This window comes from Oncorhynchus clarkii, chromosome 9 (genome assembly GCF_045791955.1).
Source record: "Oncorhynchus clarkii lewisi isolate Uvic-CL-2024 chromosome 9, UVic_Ocla_1.0, whole genome shotgun sequence".
NCBI lineage: Eukaryota > Metazoa > Chordata > Actinopteri > Salmoniformes > Salmonidae > Oncorhynchus > Oncorhynchus clarkii.
Window position 1 is genome coordinate 53,620,689 of NC_092155.1, and position 20,747 is coordinate 53,641,435.

General features: G+C 42.6%; 2 protein-coding genes across 23 annotated transcripts in view; both read right to left on the minus strand.

The window, feature by feature from the left end:
• Positions 1 to 9,090, minus strand: part of LOC139416537 (kinesin family member 1B) — a 107,422-nt gene extending 98,332 nt beyond the window's left edge. For 12 of the 19 annotated variants that reach the window (XM_071165261.1, XM_071165267.1, XM_071165273.1 and 9 more), the window contains exons 1-2: positions 8,769 to 9,076; positions 7,385 to 7,548 (exon numbers count right to left, since the gene is read on the minus strand). In XM_071165261.1, the coding sequence (XP_071021362.1) occupies positions 7,385 to 7,490 (106 nt within the window). In that variant the 5' untranslated portion in view covers positions 7,491 to 7,548; positions 8,769 to 9,076. Of the gene's footprint in view, positions 1 to 7,384; positions 7,549 to 8,768 lie in introns of all 19 variants that reach the window. The other 7 variants (XM_071165278.1, XM_071165276.1, XM_071165269.1 and 4 more) reach the window with 2 other exon arrangements.
• Positions 9,091 to 11,575: 2,485 nt separating this feature from the next.
• The window catches only part of LOC139416539 (ubiquitination factor E4B, UFD2 homolog (S. cerevisiae)), a 46,008-nt gene continuing 36,836 nt past the window's right edge, over positions 11,576 to 20,747 (minus strand). For all 4 annotated transcript variants that reach the window (XM_071165281.1, XM_071165283.1, XM_071165282.1 and 1 more), the window contains 8 exons: positions 18,299 to 18,534; positions 17,901 to 18,027; positions 17,560 to 17,704; positions 17,322 to 17,456; positions 16,422 to 16,613; positions 14,315 to 14,489; positions 12,817 to 12,963; positions 11,576 to 11,867 (listed from right to left, as the gene is read on the minus strand). In XM_071165281.1, the coding sequence (XP_071021382.1) occupies positions 11,800 to 11,867; positions 12,817 to 12,963; positions 14,315 to 14,489; positions 16,422 to 16,613; positions 17,322 to 17,456; positions 17,560 to 17,704; positions 17,901 to 18,027; positions 18,299 to 18,534 (1,225 nt within the window). In that variant the 3' untranslated portion in view covers positions 11,576 to 11,799. The remainder of the gene's footprint in view (positions 11,868 to 12,816; positions 12,964 to 14,314; positions 14,490 to 16,421; positions 16,614 to 17,321; positions 17,457 to 17,559; positions 17,705 to 17,900; positions 18,028 to 18,298; positions 18,535 to 20,747) is intronic.

Genomic DNA, 20,747 nt, shown 5'->3' on the forward strand with positions numbered 1-20,747 from the left:
GATATCTTCCTTAATTGACCCCCCATAAACTTAACGGACATATACCAGGAGCTGTGCCAGGCCCACCACGTCTGTTGACTCATCCAGCTGTAACGTATATAATTCACCGGCTTGTATGCGAAGCAGTAATTTTTCAAAACATCTCCTGCCATGTCACTGACAGTGTTTGATGAAGGCGTTGCCTGTATAATTTTTTGGGGCCTTTTCCCCCAGCATTGTCCCAGCCATATCCACGGCAGCAGGAAGAATGAAGTCCTCCACAATAGTATGGGGCTTGCCTGTCCTAGCACTCGGTAGCTCACCATATAAGATGCTTTTAGTCTCTTCTTATTAATGATATCTGTTGCTTTTATACATGTCTTACTACTTGAAAGTAGTCTTTATTCTCGCAAAAAAAAAAAAAAAAAAAAAGGCAATTTCTTTTAATTGCCATGTTTTGTTTCTAAATGTCTGCACAAAAGTGAAGGTTTCATTGAGTTGTGAGAGTACATTTGCACATATAACACACTGTGGCTGAGGAAAAGCACTACACACAATATAAGTGAACCTCAAATCAATGTCGTCCTCATATTTGCGCCTCTTCGTTGGTCCAACATCCCTGTCTGTTGTTCAGTGCTTTCCCGGGTAAGGGGGGGGTAGCTTTTGGGCTGCATCAGATTTACAACTGTCAGTGGCCATGTTAGCTGGGCTAACAACAAATGTAGAATTACTGATGCTAGCATTGGAGGCAGAACAACTTGTGCTAACAGGTGCAGGTGTAGTACTGCTGGTAGGAGCAGTACTACCAGTAGAGCTTGTCTCTCTATGGACACAGGCCTTACTTTTTTAAACATTTAAACAACGGAATAAGCAGCAACTATATTTGGCTACATACGGACCGTTAGTGGAATTCCCGTGAGAGAGTAACAGTTAATGTGATTGGATGTTAATTATTTGAGTAGGCTACCTGTATTTGACATTGTGTTATTTCGCTGAACACTAGATGGTTTTATTTTATTTTTGGCAGTGAAACAAGGCTGCTCAGGCGAGAAAAAAAACCTCACCCAAATGTTTCGACCCGTTACAAAATATAAACGGACTGTTTGAAAAAGTGATTTAAAAGTTTTTTTTTTTATTGCGAATCACATTTTTATTTGGCATACCCCCGAAAGCATTGCGCGTACCTCAGTTTGGGAATACCTGGTGTAGTATATACATTTGGCTTTACTCAGACAACATACCTGGCACGAGTCAGCTGGCCAATGCTATTTTGAAAGTAAATAGGGAGTGTATTTCGAGGGAACATACTAGTACTTTGACAATATTCTTGCATTCTGCAGTGGAAGAGCATATACACTAACAGGTACAGACAACGGTGATCGGAAACCTGAAGAGTGCATATACAGTCCATTCGGAAAGTATTCAGACCTTGACTTCTTCAACATTTTGTTGTTACAGCCTTATTCTAAAAATGTATTAAATTATTTCCCCCCCTCAATCTACACACACACACACACACACTACCCCATAATGACAAAGCAAAAACAGATTTCGATTTTTTTTTGCAAATGTATTTACGTATTTAAGTATTCAGACCCTTTACTCAGTACTTTGTTGAAGCACTTTTGGCAGGGATTACAGCATTGAGTCTTCTTGAGAATGAGGCTACAAGCTTGGCACACCTGTATTTGGGGAGTTTATCCCATTCTTCTCTGCAGATCCTCTTGAACTTGGTCAGGATGGATGGGGAGCGTCGCTGCACAGCTATGTTCAGTTCTTTCCAGAGATGCTCGATCGGGTTCTGGCTGGGCCACTCAAAGACATTCAGAGACTTGTCCCGAAGCCACTTCTGCGTTGTCTTGGCTGTGTGCTTAGGGTCGTTCTCCTGTTTGAAGGTGAACCTTCACCCCAGTCTGAGGTCCTGAGTGCTATGGAACAGATTTTCATCAAGGATCTCTGTACTTTGCTCAGTTCAGCTTTTCCTCGATCCTGACGAGTCTCCCAGTTCCTGCCGCTGAAAAACATCCCCACAGCATGATGCTGCCACTACCATTACATTTTTTTTTTTTTTTTTTTAAAGAGTCAATTAAGAACAAATTCTTATTTACAATGACAGCCTTCCCCCTTCCAATCTCGGCTGGTTGTGATACAGCCTAGAATCGAACCAGGGTCTGTAGTGACGCCTCTAGCACTGAGATGCAGTGCCTTAGACCGCTGTGCCACTCGGAAGCCCAAATGACATGACGCTTGGCATTCAGGTCAGAGTTCAATCTTGTTTCTCATGGTCTGAGAGTCTTTAGGTGCCTTTTGGCAAACTCCAAGCGGGCTGTCATGTGCATTTTACTGAAGAGTGGCTTTCTTCTAGCCACTCTACCATAAAGGGCAGATTGGTGGTGTGCCGCAAAGATGGGAGAACCTTCCAGAAGGACAACCATCTCCACAAAGGAACTCTAGAGCTCTGAGTAACCATAAGGTTCTTGCTCACCTTCCTGACCAAGGCCCTTCTCCCACGATTGCTCAGTTTGGCCAGGTGTCCAGCTCTAGGAAGAGTCTTGGTGGTTCAGAACTTCTTCCATTTAAGAATGATGGAGGCAACTGTGTTCTTGGGGACCTTCAATGCTGAAATGTTTAGGTATCCTTCCCCAAATCTGTGCCTAGACTCAATCCAGTCTTGGAGCGCTACGGACAATTCCGTCGACCTCATGGCTTTGTTTTTGCTCTGACATGCACTGTCAATTGTGGGACCTTACATAGACAGGTGTGTGCCTTTCCAAATGATGTTGAATAAATTGAATTTACCACCGGTGGACTCCAATCAAGTTGAAGAAACATCAAGGATGATCACTGGAAACAGGATGCACCTGAACTCAATTTCAAGTCTCATAGCAAAGGATCTGAATACTTATGTAAATAAGGTATGTTTTTTATTTTTTATAAAGTTGCCAACATTGAAAGCAAGTCTAAGAAGTGGTAGATCTGTTCCGTGTGCACCACTTCTATGCTTCCCGTTCTTAAAATTTTGTTTTTGCATATTTTACTTTCTGTTTTGTACACCAGCTTCAAAACAGCTGAAAATATATTTAACAGCGGTTTAGATCGAACAAAGATTCTCTACACAATATTTGTTTGTTTTGTCACAAAAAATGAAATTACGTTAACTTCTAGAATTTTTGCAACCAAGAAATGGTGGAGCGATTTCTGCATAGTGCATCTTGATAGGGATATTGCTAGCATGCTCATAGATAGACTTCCAGTCATTGCGCTGTGGGTAATGCTAGTTATTATTGGCTCGCAAAACTACCCCTAACTTCCTTCATATATGACAAAGACATACAAACAATATTCACGGTTCATCTGACTCTGGGGAAGTAGATAAAGGGCATCATTGCCAAAATCCCAAAGTATCCCTTTAAGCACTGAAGACATGTGAATCTGGTTATGCACATTTAATAGGTTAGCATTAGCCTAGCCCGCACTGTTAGCCTAGCAATAGCATATCAGAGGACCTTCTTTGCTTCAGCAATCAACCATGTTATACAGTACATTTGTAATCTAAGACTGTTAGCCTTGCGATAGTGTAGCAGTGAACCTTCTTTGACACAGCAGCAAACCACCACGCTACATATATGAGTGATGGGGGAGGGGGAATAGAACACATGGCTTACATAACAAGACACATGGACCATTGTGAGCAGCACATCTGGCTCATCATTAAGGGTAGGCTTTAAACTCATGCGATCTGTCCACATAGTGTTCCAAAACTAGCTAGCGCCGCAACCCATTTTGTGAAATTTCCAGCTAATTACTTTGGCAATGGTATGTCTGAGCACAGGTCTCCACTGAAAGAGACCTTGCTTAGTATCACCCCACTCGCAGTGGCCTTGAATTCATCCCCTGCACATTGTATAATCACAGAGGAAAGTAGAGAGGGAGAGTGATGGCACATGCCCTTGACACAGACACAAATGAACACACACCTTGAGGGAGGGTGGCAGCAGAATGACAACAATAAGGGGAGCATCACAGCCCAGTAAAAAACACAGCTGCTTTCTCTCAGCAAGCTGACCAGGCTTATCCGTAGACAGACACCCTACTGTAAATCAGGCCTCTCTCCATCCCATTTAAATTACAACTATATCTAAAGGGTAGCAGAAATACAACACAACCGAAGGACATTGAGATATATATAGATATATATATATACACACACACACACACACACGAAAACAGAGCCTGGATTCATAAAGGTCTCAGAGTAGGAATGATAATCTAGAATCAGATTTTTCCTTTTAGATAACAGTGAATGGACAGGGGTGATCGATCGGGGCACGTATTTAGTGTCTCAGTGTAGATGTGCTGATCTAGGATCAGGTCCTCCATGTCCATGTTCTTATTCAATATGATCTAAAAGGCAAAACTGATCCTAGAAGCGCATTATATTAGGTAGTGATAGAAGCACCATTATATAGCCCCAACTCAGTGTTTCCCCTATAACAATTGTATAAATAAAATTACAGCATTTTAGGTACATCTTTGTAAGTATTAAAAGGGTTAAATCTCACATCGACAGTTGATGGATAGGGCTTAAGCAGAAATGTTCAGTATATTAATGAAGACTGCAGAGAACCTATATTCAATGCTTTTTGTCAGAGCTCTTCACACAGCAAAAAAAGCAGTTCTACTAATCTAACATATGGAAATGTTTTAAGATCATCATACTAAGGATCATTTACCTATTTGATTTTTAGGATCCCTTTAGGCATAAATATTTGATATAAAATTGCATTTGGCCTTAATGCTATTAGCACAAAGAAACATATTGAATAACAGATTCATACATGGAAAAACAGTCAAAGAAATCTATCAAAAGGAAGTTTGTTCGGTGTCGGTCCTATATCTGAGAGATAAGAAAGATCAGGAAATTACATATATATTTTTTAATTTACCCATAATTAACCAATTTGTTTTGGCACTAAACTACTTCCACATATACTTGCATTTTTTTTTTTCCTTTTTTTTTTTTTAATTAGAGCAAAACAACCGACATATAATCATTTGTGAGAGTCTCACCTTTCCATAGAGGAGTCATATTAGTGTGTAGCCCAAACTGTTCGGACGCTACAGACGTTTGTGAGAAGAACGGTTTTCGGGATGTCTGACAAACACCGCTGTAGTTCGGCCACCTTCCACCGCAGATGTGGAAGGTTGCCATTGGCAGATTGAGACACCCCCCCCCAAAAAAGCTCTCTAGCTTAAACAGACAGATTTTGATGGGGATTTTTTCCCCAACGCTAATTAGATTTCCGTGGGGGGGCGGACATTGACTCTAGGGGGTTAACCCAATTTTTCAACTGAATCCATATCCCAATTTTTAGGCGGCGGTAGGGAGACTCACCTATACAATGTTAGGGAAACACTGAAGTGACCTGCATAAAGGGCATGTTCTCTCATTGGCTGACAGTCTGGACTATTAATGCATGCAGGCCTGCCTGCCATGGGCAAGACAGCATTCTCATTATACCATCTGCAATGGAGTACTGCTCTGCAATCTGTGCATGTGATAGGAAGAGAAGCAAGACTGCTGCAGCCTCCCTCTCCCCCTCTGCTACTCACCCCCCACAAAAAAAACATAGCACAGCTCAGCTCTGCTACACACCACAAGTCACCCAGGGCACCTCAAAGTGTCATTGGCCTAATGAGAAAACATCAGGATGTGAAGTAAAAGATTCAGGATTCTGCTAAAAGCTTTCCTTTGGATAGGTTTGGTCCTTAGGAAGTGCAGGCAAGTGTGGCATTGATGGATGCAATCAACGACCAGCTGGTGTGATTGAAACAACACAAATGACTAAAGGCGACAACTGAACTTCAAGGCAAATCAAAACCAGTTCATGGAACAGGTTGATAAAAGGGTTGTGTTACAGGCTCTGAGTACCAGGTCAATATTATAACAAGGCGTATAACTATCTGACATGAATGAGATGGCGTTTGTCTCATGAGGGTTTTAATGTGCCATTCAAAGACAGGTTTTGGAATAACTATAGTTCACTCGAAGTACATTTTAGTATTTTGTTCATTAATCCATTGTTAATACAATAATACAATATTTTATTTTGCATTTCCAGTCAAGTTTTCAAGACAGAGCACTTTCAGTACATAGGAAAAAAATGTGGATGCGTTTGAGTGAACTATCCCTTTAAAAAAAAAAAAAATGGTGACCCATAGTCACAAGTGGACATGGTGAATCACTGGCTAAAAACATCCAAAAGGATTTGTTACATTGGATAAATCCAAAATGACTAAATTACTAAGGAGGAAAAAACATGACAGCGACATCTCCTTTTCCAAATAGCACATCTCTATATTCAACATTATAGCGTTATCCTTATTTTCTCTGTACTAACAGAAATGTGATATTGCTGTGCTGTCACTTGGACCTTAGCTTTGTGCAGCACATGTCTGTACAACATCCATCTGAATCATTGATTCCCATTATATGCTATTGGATGGGGACAAATTCCATCTGCTGATACAGCAACTGAATAGCAATTAAGGCCATTTTGTTTGTTTCAACCTCAACATCTTGTAGAGAGCGCTTTTCTAAATGACAGGAATGCTTATGGTTGAGCTGGTACCAGCACAGAGGTCCAACTACTCATTGAAAACAGTTTTGCTTTATATCATAACTGTTGATTTTTCCATATACTGGAACATCCACTTTGATGTTTCATAGTTTGTCTGTTTTCTACATATGAACTGTCCACCTAATATTAAAGGGCATGTTCTCAAAACAGTTCTACTGTCTGCCCTCGAAGGTGCACCAAAAGGCTGCGTGGAGTAGAACGTGTGTTTTCTGGAGTATTCCACGTCAACTCGGGGATGACATAACCACACACTCCAGACCAGTGATAAGCACTGCTACCAATATCAAATAGTCCCAACTGTGGGACAATGCATTGATGAATGGAAAGGGGGAAGAAAGCCCAAAGAGCAGGCTCTGACTGCATCCCAAATGGCACTCTATTCCCTACATAGGAATCTGGTCAAAAGTAGTGCACTATGGTTCCTGGTCAAAAGTAGTGCACTATATAGGGAATAAGGTTCCATTAGGGACACAAACTGTGTCAGAATGGACCAACTCAGCATTTCTCACACTGAGGCTCCTCAGGCATGCATCTCTTTACAAAGAGGATTTCACTCAGAACAGCTTTCCTTCCCTTTTCAAGCTGTTTCTTTTCAACACTGATGCATTTACTTTGTTCATTCTACTGTTTTCAACCAAGACCCCTAAGGTACAGAGCTGGCTTGGGCATGTGGAAACCAATGTGTCATGAAGCTAGATTTGTATCTGTCAAGTGGTCCAAAATATCATGAGGATATCATATATGTGTGTGTATGTGTTACTTACTGGTAGAATTGCCTTGCATCTGAATGATGCATTTTGACTCCTTGCTTGTCTCTCTCGAGTTAAAGGGACGAACTCGGACAGCGACTTTCACAGACGCCCCAGACATGGCAGCAGTTTAGGACTTTCACCCAGTACCCAGTAGTATGATTCCAAAAATTAATCTCCTGAAGAAAGAAAAACTATTACTTTACTTTTGAATTACATACAAATTCAATGCATGTTGTCATAAGTAATAAAGGGATGACTTGTTAGATTCGATACTAGGGGTAAAATAGGTGATAGGGCCACAATGTTGACAAGCTGTTAAATAGCATCACATTTAAATATAATACAAAGCAATTGGAGAAACGACAACAGAAGGTCTCAAGTGGATGTCACTCGTCATTAAAATCTGAAATATTATGCATTTCTCTCAGATTACAAGTATAGGGCACTAAAGGGTCAAATAACGAAACCTAATTCCCGTTATCTCAGTTTGTAGGCCAAATGCTCAGACTAGTTTAGAGGAGCCTACAATATGGCCGACTCATCGCATAGAGGCTACATTATACCGATATGCTACATAAATAAATGTCTGAATAAAAACAGTAGACTGCCTATTAGGTATAGCTATTAGTCTACATACTGACAATTTCATTAGGATTGTTAGTTTGTACAATCTCTAGAAAAGGGCCCAGCATCGACTAGAAGAAATCTGATGTTTTCACCATGTCCTTGCAGTCAGCCATTTACTAGCCGAGGCATACGCCCATGCAATTCTATCTACCATATTTGGTATATGCAAACGCACAGAGACCTGGCTACACATTGAAAAATGTTTAGAAAAAATATTTTCGAAATTTGAAAAGGGCTAGTGGAAAACATTAGAAATTGTTGCAAAGCATTTGGCAACACTTACCAAATGTTTGTAAGATTAAGTGAAACAATGTAGGCCCATTACTAAAACCAGCAGATATCGTACTGACGAAATCAAACCTGGGTTTCTTCCTTAGGTTCCTGCCTTTCTAGGGAGTTTTTCCTAGCCACGGTGCTTCTACATCTGCATTGCTTTCTATTTGTGGTTTTAGGACGGGTTTCTGTAAAAGCACTGTGACATCTGCGGATATAAAAATGGCGTTATAAAGACATTTGATTTGAATGGCCTTATGTCGCCGTTCGCGATAATGACTTCACGCGCAGGATATTCGTTTTGGGATCATTTGCAACAATACCATCGTGCATAGGTAATATATTTGATATCAAATCAGAACAAAGTATTTTAAACGTTTGCGATCAGAATACAACAGATTACTAAATTAATCTTAAGGAAAAGCAACAACAAAAAGTCGCTCACTCTACAGTCAAAACGGAATGAAATTAAACAGGTAATGTTTAGGCAACTTACTTTTGAAGATCGAAACGAAGACTAGAACACCATAGAAAAGTAGCGAAAACAAATAAGCGTTACAATTAAGTATAATATTGTTCATCAGAGTATGCTCGCAAAAAAATGGTCAAGCCCACTTTTATGAAAAACACCCATTATAGCAGTGTTTAAGTCTCCACCAGACAGGCTTCCACTGCATTCGTTGCTTCCTTGATGAGGTTATTTTCCAGTTCAGATGAAAAGCGGTCGTATATCTGCACACAAGCAAAAAAAGAACAGATAGAGTACCTTGATTTACTGAAAAGATTACGTCAACTCCCTTTCGACTAGACTGATTGTCAGTTTGATAAGCCAATGAAATCAGACTAATGCATGAGCAATGCGTTGGGGAGCCAATAGAACTCCACGAAATACGATGGGGCCGTTGCATTTGGCCGTGACGCCATACTGCAGGGTTTCTTACCGCTCCCTGTACCGCTGTCACCGCACTACGAAGGTCTAGACAGAAACCAAAGTGTATAGGCGCCCCCTAACAGGAGAAAGTGTAATTACACAGTAATTCATAGAAATCTTCCCTACAGACTTAAGCATCCCATGATTTTTCTAATGATTTCACTATAAATCAATTGCACGCGTCTTTGCCCCATCTGATTCTAACAGTCCACAGACATAGGAACTCCAACAGTGTTAATCTGCTAAATTGTAATTATTTGCCTACCTCATGCCTTTTGCACACAATGTATATACTCTTTTTTTTTTTTATTAAAAAAAAATGTTCTGTGTTATTGACTTGTTTATTGTTTACTCCATGTGTACCTCTGTGTTGCTGTCTGTTCACACTGCTATGCTTTATCTTGGCCAGGTCGCAGTTGTAAATGAGAACTTGTTCTCAACTAGCCTACCTGGTTAAATAAAGGTGAAATAAATAAAATAAAAAAAAAACAGATATGAAGGATTATTGCCCCTGATCAAGAGTGTGATCCTTGAAAAAAATGTCAAAGGTCATGTCACTGAAACAACACTAATAGCTTCAGAAGTATAGTAGTGAGACAGGCAAACCATTTTGTTGCAGCTTTTTAGCCTGGAAAGTACCGGTAGTAATAATCAAGGTGTTTACATACCCTGCCTTCCTACTTATATTTGACAACCAGGCACGTGGGAAGTGTGCGTGAACATTGTTTATAAATGGCTCGATTCCAAACTAATGGTAACTTGCATTCAAAGGAATAAAGCAGTATTTGATGATGGTGCTCAAACTTCTTTGAATGTAGAGGAAGAGTTTAATACCTTTACACCTATTTGCATTGACATGCTTCTTTTTTTATTTGTTCCAATTGGAAAACAATTACATTACAGTTACGCATAGGAATTCAATAGATCTATATTATCCAAATGTAATATTATGAAGGTCCATTTCTGTAGATGAATCATTAAACCCATTTTGCTTAATATAATTAAATAACCCATCCCAGTTGAAAAAGTAATTTCAACAATAGCTGTAAACCTGTGTGCATCATCATTTATTTCAATTCAAAGTCCTGGATTCCAAAACAGGTATGTGGGTAAAATAAACAAATTCCTGTACAGTTAAAGGAAAAATCCACTCAAACTATATTGGCATTTTGTTCCATTAGTCAATTGTTGATACAGTCCCAAAATGTTTAGCATATCAGCAGTCAAGTTAAGATATTGGACTATCAAGAAGCAAAGTGTCACTTGCCACGTCATGTTGATGCATTTTGCTGAGTAGAGTTTTCCTTTAAGGGCTCAGACGCACAAATAGCATTTGCTGGCAGAGAGCACTTGGCACCTCAACCTAATTTGCAAACTGATTTTACATATAGAAAAACATTGAGATCAACATTTGGTGAGACGTGTGCGAGCCTTAAGTTACAGTTAGCCACTCCCAATTCACTTCCTACCCCTTCGATGTTTGCAGATCCATAAAGTAAAAGCAATATACACTACACAGTTAATACCTTTCCAGACCCTTCAGATCTGCAAACTTCAAAGGGTTAGGGCTAAGGAGGAGAGGTACGGAACAAATTGGATCTGAGCATTTAAGTCAACAACCTGGGTAAAGATTAAGAAACCGTGAGCTTTGAGAGACCTCTTGATGTGGGAGATGTGTTCCTATATCCTGCTGTGGGAGATGTGTTCCTATATCCTGCTGTTTTTCCAATGGTGTTCATGCTACAAAGATGCTTTATATTGTCTTATGACCGTTCTGCTCCATCGTAAGAGGGTTTGCCATGAGGCGCTTGGGAGGTTTTGAACTATAGGCCATGCAAACAAAAATGTATTCACTCGTCTGTCATCAACAGGGAGACAACCAAACTAACCAACCATACATCATTTAAACTAATGCTTCACTTACCACTTTCATCAAATTAAGCCCACAATTAGTTTTTGTTTGTCTACAAGACAATCTAGCACGTTCATTTCAAGCTACATTTTTAAATATGTATTCTCATTTCCCAAGCCTCGTCAGCAAACGGCACAAGATGTGTGCATGTTGTACTGTAAACTGTATGGTTATGATAAACAATATTGTGAATTAGTTCAGCCACTTTCTTTTCAATGTCTTGTTTAAAGTTTTACCACCAAGACAACCAAAATGTATCCCAATCCTAAATGTATCATCCGTCCCTTCATAAAGCTGAAATGTAATAATTCATCTAACAAAGTATACATAAAGTCACAAAACCAAGGGAAAATAAACAATGAATGAAGAAATGCATTCTGCTGCTAAGACCTGTGACAGCTGCTTATCCTTGCAGTGTTACGTATATATGTAGATATATACACAAAGTCATGAGCAAAAACCTTTTAAAAGTCTTAACTTTATTATGTTTCATTTTAGAGCTAAGGGCCTTCAGATGATGACCCGAGAAAATAAGGATAAAGGGAAGAAAAATAAAATCAGGTTTCATTTATTTCTCTTGCGTTTTCCCCCCGTTCTTGATGGTATTTACTTCAGGCATGGTGAATTAATGGTGGTAACATCCCTTACTGACGGCGGGGCGGGGGGGTTGAAGTTGGGCTGTCATTAGAGGAAACGTCCCTGGCCTTGCTTCTCTCTCATCCATGCCTGGATCCTCTCCTTCAGTTCAGGGACTGTGAATAAAGACAATGACAGAGCAGAACGTGAGCACAAACCCATGGGGACACATATAGTTAATAAAGTGTGCTAGTAGGACATGTTGCCTAAAAGAAAGACTTCAATTCCAACTGTCGAGTGCTGGTCCACTTTATTCATTGATTCATGTTTTTAAGCAAGAGAGTTGAGAAGGGACGGCAGGTAGCCTAGTGGTCAGAGCGTTGGACGAGTAACCGAAAGGTTGCAAGATCGAATCCCCGAACTGACAAGGTAAAAATCTGTCGTTCTGCCCCTGAACAAGGCAGTTAACCCACTGTTCCTAGGCTGTCATTGTTAATAAGAATTTGTTCTTACTTGACTTGCTAGTTTTTTAAAAAATGCATTCAATCCAAAACGATTCATGCATATATTTTGACAACATTTTGTGATGTTTTTATTTGTTTTGGCCTTTGACAAGGGTTTTTTCAGCAGTTTTTTTCCCACTCAAGGCAAGCCAAAGTTCGGAATCGGAAGTCTACGCCCTTTTGTCCGTGATCGGTTAACAGTAGGGATTCTTCAATTACGTGTTTGTTGTCATTCAACGATAGAAAACCAGTTTTCTTGCACATTTTTCAACTTAGAAATACTGCACCAAACATTCTCCTCTGCAAAAAATATAAACTTATGACAATTTATTTAGATATCTTAAATTCATTATTTTGAGGAAGTGTTTTCTGGATACAGTGTTACATGATGAATGAACAGTACTACTACTGTATTCTCGTTTTTCAGTCGAAGGTGTATGCGAGCACACTCGTTCGGTTCGCCAAGCCTTTAGAAGTCTCAATTTTCCGTCAGTAACATTTGTTTCAAGTGGGTACTTGCTTTTCCTCACATGTCAAACTAACATATTGTACTACAGGCTATGAGAATAGGGAGTTGCAATTTAAATGGATATGACTTTGATACCGGTGTGTGCACACATACGTGACTCCAGCATGCTTTCATTGAGCGGCTGTCTGTTGAAGGGGTCAGTGGGGGAGTTGAGAAGGTGGCGGAGGATGATGGCTCGGTCCATGATGTTCCCAGAGGGCAATATCACAGGGTCTGTCATTAGGGTGTCCATCAGAGGATCTGTGGAAACAAACACACACAAATGTCATTTGTATCTTCAATTATGTATTTATTTGCCTTCGTTGTAGCCCTCCCATTTACGCAACATTACGTTTTTTTTGTATATTAAATGTGATATGCACAAATAAAAATATAGAAATTTGCCTTGAGCTGTGTAAAAGTATTCCTACCTGGATGTGAGAGAACAATGTTGTGTCGTGTTTGAATGAGGTGTTGAAAAATACATTAATTAAATTCAGCAAAAATCGACACACTTTCCTCTCTTCAGACAGTGTTTTTACGCACTCTGCAAGTATATTTCCATGCATGTGTCTGCATTCTCAAATCAAAGCATTGACGTCTCGGAAACGCATGCAAGGAAATCATTAAGACAATTAAATTAGCTTACAATTAAACGCTGGGTCCTATCTGATTCAAAAGGATTGGGTTAAATGCATAAGACACATTTCAGTTGAATGCAATCAGTTGTACAACTGACTAGGCATCCCCCATTCCCTTATATTGAAATCTTGAGTTTGCCGTCTGAGGGTTTTATACATGTTACACACTTAAAAATAAAACTTGAGGGTTTTCTTTAACCCGGGACAGTTAGTTGACACCTCAGATCCACAGAAGAGGCAATCTCAAATGCACTCCACACTGCCCTGTCCCACCTGGACAAAATTAACACCTAAGTGAGAATGCTGTTCATTGACTACAGCTCAGCGTTCAACACCAAAGCTCATCACTAAGCTAAGGACCATGGGCCTAAACACCTTCCTCTGCAACTCGATCTTGGACTTCCTGACGGGCCGCCCCCAGGTGGTAAGGGATGGCAACAACACATCTGCCACACTGATCCTCAACACAGGGGCCCCTCAGGGATGCGTGCTTAGTCCCCTCCGGTACTCCCTGTTCGCCCACGAAAGTTTGCTGACGACAACTGTGGTAAGCCTGATGTCCGACAGATACTCAAAAAGTTCTACAGCTGCACCGTTGAGAACATCCTGACTGGTATGGCAAATGCGTGGCATCTGACCACTATGTACTACAGAGGGTAGGGCGTACGGCCCAGTACATCACTGGGGCCAAGCTTTTGGCTCTCCAGGACCTCTATACCAGGCGGTGTCAGAGGAAGGCCCTAAAAATTGTCAGACTCCAGTCACCCTAGTCAGACTGTTCCCTCTGCTATCGCATGGCAAGATGTTCCGGAGTGCTACCCAGAGTACTTGCATTGACACCCCCCCTTACTGGGACGTTGCATCCAAATGAACATACCGCTGCTGTCATGGGCAAATAGTAACAACAAAATAAATAAAGATTTCAAACACTAGAAAGTGAATTTTGAACATTGCAAAGTTTGAACACTTGCCTTTAAACTCGTCAGGTGCGTCACTGTAGTCCATTTCGGACTGAGAGTTCCTTGCGACAATCTCCTCCACCTTCTCCGATAGTAGCTTGAATTTTTCAATGGCGATGGTAGACTTGATGCCGGCTTTCGTCATCTTGGAAATAACTTCCTCAAAGAGTTCTTGACTGTACGACCGCTGGAAAGGGAAGAGAAAGAACACCATGTAAGCCTGGGTGTATTTATTACCACACACCACAGCAAAACGTTTTGCAACGGAAAAACAAAAACAAATGTTTCTTATTGGACAAATTCAGGAAGATCCCACCCAGTTTTGCACCGTTTGCTTCTATTTGGTTCCTAGTAAATATAATTACCTTTTGAAGGAATTATCACTGAGAGGCTTTGGGATGTGAGTGTGTCATTCTACCAAATGATTACAAAATAGCAGAGGTGCATGGAGATGGCAGCCTGTGTTTGTGTTTGCTTAGTCCGCCTTATCGTACATTGCTCTGTTACCTTTTTTTGTATCTTCATTAGCACACTATATATGAACCCAAATTGAAAAACCTCAAAAGTATATTGTTCTCTCTCTCCACCACCCTCCCATCTCTACTCCACCACCCTCCCTCCCCCTCCACTCTACCCTCCCACCCTCCCTCCCTCTCGCTCCACTCTACCCTCCCTCCCCACCTCTCCACCCTTCCCTCCCTCCCCCCCCACCTCTCCACTCTTCCCTCCCTCCCCACCTCTCCACCTCTTCCCTCCCTCCCCACCTCTCCACTCTTCCCTCCCTCCCCACCTCTCCACTCTACCTTCCCCACTCCCCTCCCTCCCATCTCTACTCCACCAACCTCCCTCCCTCCCTCTCCACTCTACCCTCCCTCCCCCTCCACTCTACCTTCCCCACTCCCATCTCTACTCCACCACCCTCCCTTCCTCCCTCTCCACTCTACTCTCCCTCCCCCTCCACTCCACCCTCCCTCCCCCTTTTTTTGTATCTTCATTAGCACACTATATATGAACCCAAATTGAAAAACCTCAAAAGTATATTGTTCTCTCTCTCCACCACCCTCCCATCTCTACTCCACCACCCTCCCTCCCTCTCCACTCTACCCTCCCACCCTCCCTCCCTCTCGCTCCACTCTACCCTCCCTCCCCACCTCTCCACCCTCCCTCCCCACTCTCCCCACCCTCTCCACTCTTCCCTCCCCACTCTTCCCTCCCTCCCCACCTCTCCACTCTTTCCTCTCCACTCTTCCCTCCCTCCCCACCTCTCCACTCTACCTTCCCCACTCTACCTTCCCCACTCCCCTCCCTCCCATCTCTACTCCACCAACCTCCCTCCCTCTCCACTCTACCCTCCCTCCCCCTCCACTCTACCTTCCCCACTCCCATCTCTACTCCACCACCCTCCCTTCCTCCCACTCTACTCTACTCTCCCTCCCCCTCCACTCCACCCTCCCTCCCCCTCCACTCCACCCTCCCTCCCTCCCCCTCCACCTTTTTTTGTATCTTCATTAGCACACTATATATGAACCCAAATTGAAAAACCTCAAAAGTATATTGTTCTCTCTCTCCACCACCCTCCCATCTCTACTCCACCACCCTCCCTCCCTCTCCACTCTACCCTCCCTCCCTCTCGCTCCATCCACCCTCCCTCCCCACCCTCTCTCCCCACCTCTCCACTCTACCTTCCCCACTCCCCACCTCTCCACCCTCCCTCCCTTCCCCTCCACCCTCCCTTCCCCTCCACTCTACCCTCCCTCCCCACCTCCCCACTCTACCCTCCCTCCCCACCTCCCCACTCTACCCTCCCTCCCCACTCTACCCTCCCTCCCCACTCTACCCTCCCTCCCCACTCTACCCTCCCTCCCCACTCTACCCTCCCTCCCCACTCTACCCTCCCTCCCCACTCTACCTTCACCACCCACCCTCCCCACTCTGGGTTCAGTTACTTAATCTTTTCAAATACTTTGACGGTTTGCTTGAGCCTGCCTGGAGTGCCAGATGGGTGAGGTTAGCAGTGTGGGGACTTTTCTATTGGTTTATTAAACAAGGCAAGCACAGAAAGTGTTTGAATCAATTTCCCAATTGTTTGAAAGCCAGGTGTGCTACTACTAAAGTTTACCTGGTCGTCGGCGATGGCCTTGGCAAAGCGGGCACAGTCAAGTTGCAAGTAAATGTCAGTAAGCTGGTCCAGGAGCTTTTTGGGCTCAAAACCATACTTCTCTGGGTTTTCCACCTTCAGGTCCCGGCACTTCGGCCCGCAAAGCTGCTGGAGGTTAAAGTTCAGCATGGCTGCCAGACGAGGCCCCAGCTCCTGGAATGCACAGAGCAGCGAGTTAGGTCACCAGGAAAAATATTGTCTGCATCCATGAATAGGAGTTGTTTATGATTACTGTTGAAGTAGGCTTTATACAGTAATATGTATCACTTTGCCATCCCTCCCATGCTGCTGCACAGTAATGTTCTATTGTTGGCAGAAAAAGAAAAGGGAATGATGACCACCACTAACTAAATAAAACACTTCGATTTTGTTTTTGTGAGGCTTACTTTTCCCACCATGGCACTCTTGAAGAAAATGGATGAAGGAAGATACCAAGCACAAACGAGTTGGTTTGTTTTCATGTTTTTTATCTCAAAATATTTTTTAAATTAAGGCTTTTTAAAATTAAGAATCTTTTTCAAATCAACAAGTGCCTTGATGTAAAAATAAGCACACAATACATTTTTCAGTTTACTAAGTTACCATCATTCCCATTTTTCTGCCAGTCATAGACTTCCCTTTTCAAAGAGCACCTCCACGGCCTTCGTTTTTTACCCATTTGAGCACACCAGCAAAAAAAAAATATTGTCAATGTTTTATTTGGCTGCTGTGTGGGGGCTGTTGACAACCAGTAAAAGTCATTCTAACCGCATATTTGTCGAATACAACATTTGCAAACTATGTTTTTGCGCCCATTTATCCCTTTATAGACTGGAAAGTATGAGTAAAATATGTTTGATCCCTGGTCAGAGTGGTACTTACGGGCCGGAGGAAGGGCTTCTGGACCTGCTTGGTAAGGATATGGAACATGTCAACAGTCTCTGTGGCCAGTGCCAGGTAGGAGCGCGACACCCGCTCGTCCTGGGTCAGCTGGGACTGGCGGCTCTGCTGCTGCTCCTGAGGGAGAAAGAGTCGTTAGGAATTATAAAGGCGCTTTGTAACACGTTAATATGCGCTTCGTAATGCATTCATGTTGTCCCCCCGGTAATTCCGTACTGACCCTGGGAAGCTGATCCCACTGCTCCTTGTTCTTCATCTCCTCCTGGACCTCATGGATGCGCTTTAGGGACTCCAGGCTCTCGTCCAGCAGGAAGGTGGTGTCGTTGATCAACATGTTGATGTAGCGCACAAACTGCTTGCCAGAGCTAAGGGGAATAGACAGATTGATTCACTAACTAGGAGGCCTTCGGAAGCCAGTCGAAGTCACACAAACTGAGTCGGAGTACATTTTACATGTAGCATTCAGCATGACTGGACAGTGGAAAACTTTTTAGACCAGGCTATCACCACAGAATTTATTAGCTGACGATACCTATTAAGTTGTGATTCTAGCCCACTTACTTGAACTCCTCCAGGAATGTGCCGTGGTGGCCCATGTTCTGCCAGAGGCTCTTGAAGATGGTGCTGATGTGGTAGCGGATGGTGAACTTATCGTAGAACTCGCTGGTGGCACCGGTGTGCTCCACATCTGTGGAAAGGAAGGCACACAAGAGTCAGTTGCATGTGAGAATCAGTGCACTTGACTCCACTCTAATAGCTTTTGCACACTACTGAGTGGAGCCAAGTTGAGCCGTACTGTGATGGTGTGTTACACACCCACTATAGTTGATGGAACCATTCTGGAAAGAAGAAAATATCCAAGCCAGCACAATAAAAAGTTTGTGTTCATGCAAAAGTGTTAAAATTGTGCAATGTGTCTAGTTTTGCCCCTCCCAAAATGCTGCACCAAGTAGTCACACCTGTGTAGAACTTCATGAGGGCCGGGACCAACTGTTTGACGGACAGGGGGTGGTTCTCCATCATCTCGGAAAAGCGCTGGGTGCGCAGCTGCACCGCCGGGTTGGTGACAAAAAGCACTTCCACCAGCTTGGCGATCAGGTAGGGGTTCCGGATGTAGTTCTGACTGCAGATGAACACCACCAGAAAAGTGACAATGTCCTGGACGCAGGGCTCATACAGGACCTGAGGGGAATACCTGGCGGAGGATAGAAAGGGGAGGCTAACCGTCAGTCAAGAGCCATTTTCACAGAAGATACCTTTTCAAAAAATACACGTCATTTTATATTACCCCCATTCAAACAGCCCCACTTAGAAATGTCATTTCTTTAAAAAACAAACCACATTTTGTGTCCATTAAAATAACACCAAATTGATCATACAGACATTGTTGATGTTGTAAATGACTATTGTAGCTGGAAACGGCAGATTTTTTATGGAATATCTACATAGGCGTACAGAGGCCCATTATCAGAAACCATCACTCCGGTGTTCCAATGGCACATTGTGTTAGCTAATCCAAGTTAATCATTTTAAAAGGCCAATTGATCATTAGAAACTCTTCTGCAATTATGTTAGCACAACTGAAAAAGGTTGTGCAGATTTAAAGAAGCAATACAACTGGACTTCTTTAGACTAGTTGAGTATCTGGAGCATCAGCATTTGTGGGTTCGATTACAGGTTCAAAATGGCCAGAAACAAAGAAGTTTCTTCTGAAACTCGTCAGTCTATTCTTGTTCTGAGAAATTAAGGCTATTCCATGCGAGAAATCGCCAAGAAACTGAAGATTTGGTACAATGCTGTGTACTACTCCCTTCACAGAACAGCGCAAACTGGCTCTAACCAGAATAGAAAGAGGAGCGGGAGGCCCCGGTGCACAACTGAGCAAGAGGACAAGTATATTAGTGTGTCTAGTTTGAGAAACAGACGCCTCACAAGTCCTCAACTGGCAGCTTCATTAAATAGTACCCGCAAAACACCAGTTTCAACGTCAACAGTGAAGAGGCGACTCCGGGATGCTGGCTATCTAGGCAGAGTTGCAAAGAAAGAGCCATATCTCAGACTGGCCGATAAAAATTTAAAAGATTAAGATGGGCAAAAGAACACACATACTGAACAAAAATAAAACGCAACATGTAAAGTGTTGGTCCCATGTTTCATGAGCTGAAATAAAAGATCCCAGAAATTGTCCATAAGCACAAAATGCTTATTTCTCTCAAATGTAGTGCACAAATTTGTTTACATCCCTGTTAGTGAGCATTTCTCTTTTGCCAAGAAAATCCATCCACCTGACAGGTGTGTCATATCAATAAGCTGATTAAACAGCATGATCATTACACAGATACACCTTTTGCTTTGGACAATAAAAGGCCACTTTAAAACGTGAAGCTGTCACAACACCATGCTATAGATGTCTCAAGTTGATGAAGCGTGCAATTGGAATGCTAACTGCAGGAATGTCCACCAGAGCTATTGCCAGAGAATTTAATGTTGAACGTTAGAGAACTTGGCAGTGAGTCCAACCGGCCTCACAACCGTAGTCCATGTGTCACCACGCCAACCCAGGACTTCCACATCAGACTTCACCTGCAGGATGTTCAGAAATGAGCCACCCGGACAGCTGATGAAACTGGGTTTGCACAACTGAAGAATTTCTGCACAAACTGTCAGAAACCATCTCAGGGAAGCTCATCTGCGTGCTCGTCATCCTCACCAGGGTCTTGACCTGACTGCAGTTCGGCATAGTAACCAACTTTAGTGGACAAATGCTCAACTTTGATGGCCACTGGCATGTTGGAGATGTGTGCTCTTCACGGATGAATCTCGGTCTCAAATGTACCAGGCAGATGGCAGACATTGTATATTGCGTCGTGTGGGTGATCTGTTTGCTTATGTCAACGTTGTGAGCGTGGTGGTGGGTTTATGTTATGGGCATGCATAAGCTACGGACAATAAACACAATTGCATTTTATCAATGGCAATTTGAATGCAGAGAGATACCGTGATGAAATTCATCCGCTGCCATCACCTCACGTTTCAGCATGATGATGCACGGCCCCATGATGCACGGCCCCAAGGATCTGTACACAATTTCTGTAAGCTGAAAATGTCAGTTCTTCGATGGCCTGCATACTCACCAGACATGTCACCCATTGAGCATGTTTGGGATGCTCTGGATCGATGTGTACAACAGCATGTTCCAGTTCCCACCAATATCCAGCAACTTTGCACAGCCATTGAAGAGTGGGACAACATTCCACAGGCCACAATCAACAGCATGATCAACTCTATGCGAAGGAGATATGTCGCGCTGCATGAGGCAAATGGTGGCCACGCCAGATACTAGCAGGTTTTCTGATCCACACCCTTAACTTTTCTGTAAAGGTATCTGTGACCAACAGAAGCATATCT